The 10,129-nt window shown below is 43.1% G+C and overlaps 1 protein-coding gene across 1 annotated transcript; it reads right to left on the bottom strand.

Moving 5' to 3' along the window:
- Positions 1 to 502: 502 nt before the first annotated feature.
- On the bottom strand, positions 503 to 3,988 carry SNAI2 (snail family transcriptional repressor 2). The gene is made up of 3 exons (XM_009817823.2): positions 3,786 to 3,988; positions 2,675 to 3,220; positions 503 to 1,732 (listed from the first exon to the last, which is right to left on the bottom strand). The coding sequence occupies exons 1-3, from the start codon at positions 3,862 to 3,864 to the stop codon at positions 1,551 to 1,553; spliced, it is 807 nt and encodes a 268-aa protein (XP_009816125.2). The 5' UTR covers positions 3,865 to 3,988; the 3' UTR covers positions 503 to 1,550.
- Between the last annotated feature and the right edge of the window lie 6,141 nt (positions 3,989 to 10,129).

Here is a 10,129-nt window from a genome sequence, read left to right as displayed (position 1 = left end):
ACTGTGACTTGACTACTACTTTAAAAGAGCATCATGCAAACATTACTGAACTCCTGTAAGGCTCCACTGACTTTAATGAACTTTGGATCAGGCCCAGATTTCCTAATGTCAGAGTCTCAGGAAAAGTACTATAATAAGGCTGCTCTAATAGCATCCTTTCAACTGTTAAAATGCAAGGAAGAAGTTTCTTTTAAATGTTTTTGATAAAATATATTTCACAAAGTTGTCCTGCTGTTGTAAGAAGCAAACAAGTGACAGTGTTTTAAAGCAGTGACTCTAGAAAAAAAATGCTCTGTACGGTTTTAAAGGTCTTAAAATGCAATGGGTATATTCCTTTCCAATGTTCAGTACTTGTGAACTAAGGATTCACACCTGAAATTCACTTTTATATTCATTTGGTCATGTAGAGACACTTGCATTTTTCTATGTTCCAAAGCCTTGATAAACCAGACATGGTGGTTTTCTTTAATTAGAACAAACAACAGAAATCTTACTTAAAAATGTTTATTGTAAAAAAGTGGCTAGAAAACAACATAAATTTCACTTCACACTTTCTTCAAGTTATCTATAGATGCTGCTATAGGCAACAATTCACTTTCATTCATAACACATTCAATCATATAAAAATAAAAATATTTACATTATGTCCACATACTTTACAAAATCATCAATAAAAAAGGCACTTGGAGGGGTTATGCTGAAAATATTGCATTTCCTTTGTGCATTTTAAAAAAATAATTGTCAAACTCCCGTGAACCCCCTCTCTTGCACTTATTCCCGTTTTTTAAAATATTAAAGTTTAGAGAAACTAGTCCATATTAAAAGATGGTCAAGCATGCACCAGGAATGTCTGAAGCTACAGTCTTTTTTTTTTCTTTTTTTAAAAAGGCACATGCGGTTAATTTGTGGCTTTCAATGTTTCGTACATTCTCTTACATGTTTTTTTTTTCCTCTCTTAATTATGCAGTTTTAAAGCATTTCAGATCATTAATGAAGGCCTTGGCTTCTAATAAAATAAAATAAAAAACACAGCAATGAATAATATTAAACATTTACTAAGGTAAACTTGGAATACTTTTTAAGGCACCTGAGATAAATGGTGTCTAGCAAAATTCAGTTGGGTAGTATTTTTATTAAAAGTTCCACTTAAAATACTGTTTCTTTGGTTGAAATGGCTTGGCAGGAATGTATTGTTAACTTTGCAGCCTTTTCTAAGCAAGAAAAGACGACCTACATTTGGCTTCATCTATAAAGAAAGCTGATAATGCTTCTTCCTTTAGATCTACTTGAAATGTCATGCATGGTGTCTTTCCCCATGTTTCAGAATTCACACTTAAGAATGCGAATATGTCACTGAACAGAAACTACTTAAAGCTCATTTCTACTGACATTCTAAGTTCTTCCCCTATTTTGTTTGTTTGCTTGTTTGGTGGTGTTTTGGGGTTTTTTTGGCTGAAAAGTAGACGAGAAAACGCCTTTGGATTTCCACTTATCATTTGGAACAGAAGTGGAGAAATGCATCGAGTCCAGGTAAACATTGACTGCATGACTCAATGTGCTACACAGCAGCCAGATTCCTCATGTTTGTGTAGAAGAGACATTCTGGAGAAAGTTTTGGAGCAATTTTTGCACTGGTATTTCTTCACATCCGAGTGGGTCTGCAGATGAGCCCTCAGATTGGATCTGTCTGCAAAAGCCCTGTTGCAGTGAGGACAGGAAAACGGCTTCTCTCCTAAAAAGGAAACATCAAGGAAAAATAGGATAAAGCTTTAAAAAAGAAGTACATATTTAGGACAGGTAGAACCCACTTTTATCCTAAGGAACAAACAAACAAACAAATAGAAAGGGTTTGTTTTATTAAAGAACATGTAATAAAAAGTTAATCAGGCCACAGATACAACAGCTTTCAGCACTGCTGACTGTACTTGCAGAACTCAGTCTTTTCAGAATATGCTGCTCAGTGCAGTCTCCGAAGACAAGCTGCTGACATCTTCTGCATCTACAGGTGCAGACAGTAGTTTTAGGTTGGGCTCCTCCCAACATTTTCAAATATTTTCATAGAACTTTTCCTGCTTAGCGCTGTGTGAATTACTGGGGACAAGGGCTTTGACTGAAAAGCAGCAAACAGCAGTACAGAGATCACATTGCACCCAGCATTATGCTAAAAATCAAGTTTTTGCCCCACTGGAAAAAAAGACCGCTTTGGCGATGTTGTGTTTCTAATTCTTAAGGACTTGAGATAGCACGCGCAAAGCTTGCCAATTGCTTAAGGAGTCAGAAAGCAGCCCCTCATGCATCGCCTTTCTGTTTTGCTGCTTGATTTCAGAGTCAGCTGGAGCCTTCTCAAAGTTAGCAATTTCCAAAGCCTGAAAGTTAACAGAAAGTCCTTAAAGCAAAACCTTCAGCTAGTGGAAATAGGCTAAACTGTCCTAAAATTATCAAGGGAGCAACGCTGATTTACGCCAGTATCTGGCCCACAGTTATGAGACCATGCTGCCCTCCCCTCCCACCCACCCCTCAAGAAGGAGAATTTAGCCTTTTGATGATACATTTGAAATTTTGCGTATGCATTTCAAGATTAGTAAAGAAACACTGTGGTTTTTTCCGCCTGTGGAGAAAAATAGCAAAAGGGCATCCTGATGTTACAGCAATAAGAAACTGCAGTTGTTCTTACCAGTGTGAGTTCTAATGTGTCCTTGAAGTAGCCAGGGTCTAGAGAAAGCCTTGCCGCAGATCTTGCAGACACAGGGTAGTGTGTGGGTCCTGATGTGCATCTTAAGCGCTCCCAGGCTGACATACTCCTTGTCACAGTACTTGCAGCTGAATGATTTCCTAGACTGGGCATCACAGTGCAGCTGCTTATGTTTGGCCAAGCCAGAGAAAGTTGAATAGGTCTTGTTGCATAAACTGCACTGAAACTTTTCGGCTTCGATTGCATGGGGGTCTGAAAGCTTGGACTGGATTCTCTCTTCTTCATCGCTAATGGGACTTTCTGAACCGCTGTGATCTTTGGAGGAGGTGTCAGAAGGTGGAGGTGGGCTGACTCTTCCCAGAGACGAAGGGTATCCAGAAAGTGGAGAGAGGTCGTTAGGTAATGGAGACGGTAGCAGCCCGGTTGTAGTCCACACAGTAATGGGATTATAAGCTACTGAGCTCAGGATCTCTGGCTGTGGTATGATAGGGACTGGATAGCTTTCATACAGGTATGGGGATATAATCACTGGAGAAAGAAGAAAATTTTAAGGTAAGAGAACCAAAAAGTATTTCAAAAGGCAGCAAAATTAACATTTTGGGGATTAAAAGGTGCATAAATTAAACACTCAGTATGGTCATCTGAATATAAGGAGGATTAAGGAAATACTATTTCACATGTATATTCTGATGGGTAGAGACAGTGCCCTGGAACAGCCAAATTACAGTTGGAGAGTCTCTTGAAGGCAGCGTGCTATTTCTAAATCTGTGCAGCCTGATACAATGAAGCAGTCAAACTTCCTGAAGGATTTGTATAAAAGTTTCAATTCCACCACCAGCAGATACAGAACAGGAAAACTCCAAATCCTCTCTAAGTACCCGAGTTCGAATGGATGAGCAAACTTTATGGTTCCTTCTGGGCAGCACTGACGTATTTCTCAAAACCCCATCCTTGTAAGCAAAAGGAAAAAGAGCTAGCAATGAACTAACCCATTCCCCCAAGCCCGAAAAGTAATCCCACCCCTCCTCGCTACTGCCACGCAATGACCGCAACCTCAGAAGCAACGTGGTGGCATTAGATTTCGTTTTGTTACCTGTATGAGTGTCCAGTTCGCTGTAATTCGGCTTCTTGGATGAATTGAAATGTTTCTTGACCAGGAAGGAGCGTGGCATTTTGGATGCGGCGCTTCTCCTTCTCCCAGGCTCTCCTCGTGGGTCGGTGTAACGGTCCCCGGCTGGTGTGCAGCACACACGCACACGCTATCACTGCGAGCGCATCGGTCCCTATGGCGTTGCCTGCCCCGCGCAGTCCATCCACTCTGGTTGTGTAGTGGCAGTGCAGAGGCGCCTTGAAAAGTGCTGTAAATACCCACTAGTCAGGTGCAGGGGGGAAGGGTTTTCCGCTCCTCCAATCACTTCGGGATGTTCTCAAGCACTCTTCCAAACAGGCTGTTTTTCTGGGAGGGCTCTCTGGCTGCTGGCAGGAGGGATCCAATCCCTGCTCGGAGGGTTTGGTTCAGGTTTCAGCTCCTCCCGCTGGAGACAGCTGTGAACAGAGGCACAAGCTGTGGTCAGAGCGCGTTATCCTGCTGCAAAGTGGGTGTGTGTTGCTCTGTAGAATCTCGGTCTAGAAAAATGTTTTGGTCAAAGTGCTTTAAAAAGAAGGTCAGTTTACTGATTCAGCTGAATTCTTTTCTTCTTTCTGACAGAGACCTGGATAAGTCATAGGCACTGAAACGTCTTTTTTTTTTTCCTTTTTGTTTTTTCTTTTTTAAAACAAGTCTGCTTTCCAGATGTTTGATAAAAGAATTACAGTGGAACAAGCTGTTCATTAAGGGCAGAAGGGGGGGACATTACAAGATAACAAGTTAGCCGGCAGAGCTAATGGAAGCCTTTGAACTGACTGTGTGCTTGCTCCGTTTGGGAACTGCCTTTGAATGGTTGTGTTTAGGAAAGGCTGGAGACGAGCAGCCTGCCTCCCTAACCTGCGCCCTTCCAGGCAGAAGGGCCAGCGAGATACTGCAAGTGAGTTCAAGGAGAGGCAGAAGCCCTGGAAAAGATGATGTTTCAGAGCAGGCCAAGAGGTTTTGTATAATATGCATACTGCTTCAGACTGTTCAAGTAAAGAACACTTTCATTTTTACTTTAAAAATCTGCAGAATGCAAAACCTCGACCTTTCCTTCCTTGGGAGTAGTTATGTCACTCTTTTGCCTATCCTCTTAGAGCACTGCCAAGGAAATTTTCCTAATTATCCAAAGCAGTTAAAAGATGCACAGATAAGCAAACCCCTCAAAATTATAGCCTGGGTGATTTAAATGTCTCTTAAACGTCCTTCTCCATTAGTATATTTAGGACCTCTTGATTTCCTATGAAGGTATAATCTGTATTATGTATTTCATTTAGGATGAAAGTCTCTTAAATGTGCCTCAGAATTTTCTGGTTATCTAGATTGATTTAGAGGAGATGTTTAGTCACAGATAGGTTTTTTAATTTTAAAATATTTGCATTTTGAAAGTATGGACAGCTGAATGCTGGCAAATTTCTAACACAAATTACACTCTGATTGACTCTTGCTCTGCCCTCCCACCCCTTCCCCTCCCTCCTTGTGTGTTAACTGCACCTGCCTGGGCACATACCGGTATGCCGTGCCGGTGTGCCGCTAAGGCTCTGTCCTGGCGGGAGGCGGTGCGGAGGGGTGTTCTACAGAGACCACCCCAGCCCTTCTTTGCAGCAGGTGTTGGAACAGACTTGGGGAAAAAAAAAATCCCTCTGGTTCTGTCAAGACATGTAAAAGTAAAGTGCTTTGTCAAGCTGCGTGACTTCTTAGTCTCGGGGACACCAAAACAAGTGCAGAGAAAGTTAGCCATTTTCAAGAACTGATTAAAAAGATTCGGTTGTTCGGTATCTAACTCTGGTGTCTGACAGTGAAAGGTGTCACATGGATTTCCAGGCTGCAGGGGACACACCCAGGCTATGGGATGAAAGGGAAAGTGGCAAGGAAGGGGACTTCCCAGGTACCTGCTTCGCAGCTGGGGTGGAGGAACAGATGCAGCTCTTCCCAGAAGGGAGAGCAGTGTTTGCAGAGACACAAGCCGTTGCTTTCCTCAACCCCACAGAAATGAAGAAATCCACAAAGCATTTTTAAAAGGTTGCATTTGTGTTCCTGCTCCCCTCTCAGCTCTGTTCCATCTGAGAAGTCCCCTTCCCCTGCCAACTCTGGGAAAGCATTGCATTTCAGGATGTGAGGCATTAGTCTGTATCTAAATAGTCTGTTACATGAGCTGTGATTCAGACCTTGAGCTGGTTTAAGTTTGTGTGTTGAAATGAATGGAGCCATGCAGATTTTCACTGGCTCGGGATCTGTTCTTTTGTATGTTTGTTAAAAGTAAAGGGTCTGATTCACCAGTGAGGTACTCCCTCTCGGGGCATTTTCACCAGCACAACACCGGAGTAATGCAGTTTAAAGTAATTGCACTTATATAAATCACAGGAGCGTAAGCAGTTAGCCCACTGGCTGAGCTGATTGAAGGGTGTTAGGAATTGGATAGAAGGCATGTTATTACATGGTCCTGAAAGGATATTAGCAGCACATACTACCTGAGTGAGGTCTGCTGTCAGAAAAAGGGAGAGTCTGCGTGAGGAGTGGGTGAGTCAGAGTAAACAGGTGTTCTGGGTGTTTACGGCAAATGTGGATGAGAGGGCACTCGGAGACGAGCGGCATCCATCCCCGTGCAGGAAAGGCAACACAAAGGTCGAGTGCAGAAGACAGGAGGTTTCCCCTCCTTGGGGGAGCCAAGGAGGCGCGGGGATTGCAGACGGTGGCCGATGGCTCTGACGGTCACGCTGCCTGCAGGCAAAGCCTTGTACCCACTTCTGAAAAGTCAGGCCTAGAGCTTCCCTCTCACGTTTTACAAGTAGTTGGTCTTTTAGGGATTCTTTATGTTTTTACTTTGAAAGCTCATGGAAAGCTCTCTTGTTAATGCCACTGTTCTACTAATCGCCACTTTGCAAAGCAGGTAGGAAATGATCCGAGCAATTCTGTTGCCTGAAGCCTTGGCATGTGCTTTGCACCAACTAAATGATTAGGACCAAAGTTTCAACAATGCAGCAGAAATGTTTGGGTCTCCCCCCCCACCCCCCTTTTTTTTTTTACATCAGGCCACTTGCTTATGTGCCTAAATAACAGCCTGTGAGCCTCACTTTAGTTTCCCCATTTATGACAGCTCCACCAAATCCCCTTCCTTGTCAGGCTTTCTGAGAAGGGCAGCAACTTTTGTAACTCAGCTTTCTGGAAATGGAAGGGTGCCAGAACTATGTTTGTTATCAAAGAGGGAAGAAAGGCCCAAGCTAAGCTATCGCCAGCTTAGTTCTTCTCATGACAGCGTTTATGTCCCTACCAAGCATCCATTACTAGCAAGGTTGTGGATCAGAAAATGTGAAATATCTGGATAAACCACAGCAGAATCAAGAAAAATCGTTTCAGAATATTAAATGAGGTATGCTGGATCACTGTTCCCAGAGCACAATATATTTCTCTGGCAGGACTGTTAAGCACATTTTGCCTAGACCTGCCATGGAGCCCACGGAAGCAGCACAGCGAGGTTCAGAGGAACCCCCAGGAGGCACCGAGCCCAGCGGAGCATACCAAAAATAGCTCTGGAGGTTTATTGATGCAGGTGACGACTTCATCCCAGAAGGGGTAAAGGCGCAAGTAACTCACACTTACAGTGTAGCTCTTGCAATTCATAAGCCTCCTACATTTCAAAGCAAAGTGTGAAATGGTTAATAAGAGGGAAAAAAAATCGATCTGTTTCCAACAGCCAGTTGAATGTAGAACATATCAACTAAGCTTCAGTCTTACCCTTTGCTTTCGTATTTCCCCCTTAGTGCCAGCTGGTATATCCTGGGAAAGTAAAGAAATGGTGTAACTTTTGGAAGCAGAAAAGGTTTAGTAGAGCTAGAAGGTGAGGAGTACCTCAACTGCGATCAGGTTGGATGTCAGCGAGGAATAAGCCCGAAATTAACAGAGTAGAGGGAAACAGTTAGGGAATGGTATTCCTTCCCATTACCCTACCACACTTGCCTTAAGAAATTTTTTGAAACACATTTTTAGGATACTTCTTTCATCCTTTCAAATGCTGACTTGAACTACCAGCAGAAGTGGCAGCAAATTTAAAGAAGGATCATTATGATATCATGTCAAGCTCCAGTCTTGTAGGCTTAAAGTTCAATGGGTTAGAAGAAATCTTAGCATCTTGGAAAGATTTTCCAATTCAAGTAAAAATTCTCCACATTTTGAAGGTCTTGCACCAATAAATACAGTAACTTTAAGTCAGAGTTATCAAGTACAATTCTGTAACAGGATCGAAACTTCCGAGGTTCAGAAGGATTATAAAATGGGTTTGCTTTTAGAACATGTTATAGAACTCAGTGTTCCTCCATGTTCTGGTTAATTCAGGTTTGTAATTCCAGTCTAAGCCTATTAAAGAGATGATGATTGAACCACAAAAGTCTGATTCAGTCTGAACCTTCCAATAAGTCACGGAGCTTTGCAGTGTGTCTCTTAAGAGGTCTAAGCCCACCTCTGATTTTGATATACACATCTAAAAATAATGTGGATGGCAAATAAACTTGCATTTATCAATAAGATGCAAAATGGTTCCTTTTGGATCAAGTAGTTCAAACAAGGCTGGCTTCCGTGTGCGCTCTCCTTCACACCTGTGTAACTTCACCGACTGAAGAGGGTTCGATTTGGAGCCAATTTAGCCCATAATGAAGGAACCTGGTCATAGTTCAATTCTCCTACATTGTTTCTACATGAAGATATTTTAACAATGGGCCAAATTCCCCTGTCATTCCCATCTGCAGTATCTCCGTTGGCTACAGCTGAGCTATTTCAGATTTACTCAAGCAGAACTGAGATGTGATTCTAGTCCAATGCATACAACTCTGTTTATGTGTGTAGTGCTGTGACAAGTATCCATTAAACAGAAGTGTGCTACATCCCAGCTAAAGCTATTACACTCTGGAAAGCAATGCTTTCTGCATCGTATTACGTTTTCCCCATCTTGCAGTCTGCCGCTGGCATCGCTCGCAAGAGGAACAAAAGGCTCGAAAACGCTGACCTTGGGATCCAGGCAGTGAAGCGAGGGCTTGCACAAGCCTTAAGCGGTCGGAAAGAGCCATCTGCTGGGCAGAGCCGCAGCCGGGAGGAGCCCGCTCCCGCAGCAAGGCCTGCGCCAGCCGCCGCGCCGGGCGGCCCTCCCGCCCGCCGGGGGTGCTGGAGGGCGCCCTGCCGGGGGGCGCCGCGGGCCGGCAGCTACCGCCGCCGCGCTGGCGGGGGGCTCTGGGGGAGAGAGGCGGCGGGTGATGGACACGGCCAGGAAAGGGCTAAAGCACTTCCCGGATTGTGTGATGTGGCTGGGACCTGCGGCTTTTTTTGCCATTCTTGTGTGTTGCCTACAGCGAAGTGAGACATGAGGGCATCCTTCGAGATTTCCTGCTCTGGGAAATGCGTGTCCCTGTGTGTGACAGAGACGCACTTACTTGTCGTGTACTGTACATGTATAGTTACAATGAATTTATGTGTCTCTATACACTTACGTTTCTACATAGTCAGACATACACTTGTGACCGTGTTTCAAACGCTGACAATTCAATCACATGACAAATATTCATGGGAGAGAAAGGGTCGTTACTCCTATTTTGCAAAATAGTAACTGAAGCATGAGGAGATTAAGACTGAAATTTTCAAAACCTTAGTTTTTGAGTGTATTTTAATTAAGTCTTGCGGTGCTCTTCTCTCCAACAGCCTATATCCCTGTCTCCAAATGCTGCACAAGCTACTGTATCATTTCGTATGTAGCAATTGTTATTGTATTTATTTACAGAGTTTTCTCTCAATGAAGGATTATACGAAGCATAATTTGTATTATTAAATTATCATTTAAACTGACGTGACCTTTATCCACAGCCTGCTGTAGCTTCATAGATTTTCACCTTTCATAGATTTTCACCTTTCATAGATTTTTTAAATACAATAAAAACTAGTTTGATACCCTTATTAAATTATCTGCTTGTCCCTTTACTCTAGTCAGCAGACTAGAATACTTGGATTTGGCCATCTCTGTTTTGCCTAGGTTTCACTGCAGATATTCTCCTATCAAACACTTCACACAATGGTTGAAGTTTTTTTTCCATTCTGCAGAAGTCCATGGTCCACTCTCGAGCGTTCCTTACCTCGCCAGATGTACCTTCAGGTTCCCCACACCTTGATTTTTGACTGAGTGTCCTTGAGGTAGTGACTGCCCTGCCAGAAACTGCATATGTAAACCCCCTCATGGTACCCTCTTTGATATTAGATTGAACTGGTTGATATCGACAACTTCTCACCTTTGGACTAGGTTTATATAGCTGTATGAGACCTCCTCTTCTTGG

The sequence above is a fragment of the Gavia stellata genome, chromosome 3 (assembly GCF_030936135.1).
Source record: "Gavia stellata isolate bGavSte3 chromosome 3, bGavSte3.hap2, whole genome shotgun sequence".
Taxonomy (NCBI): Eukaryota; Metazoa; Chordata; class Aves; order Gaviiformes; family Gaviidae; genus Gavia; species Gavia stellata.
The sequence above is the reverse complement of the archived record's forward strand: the minus strand, read 5'-3'. Positions and strand labels throughout refer to the sequence as shown.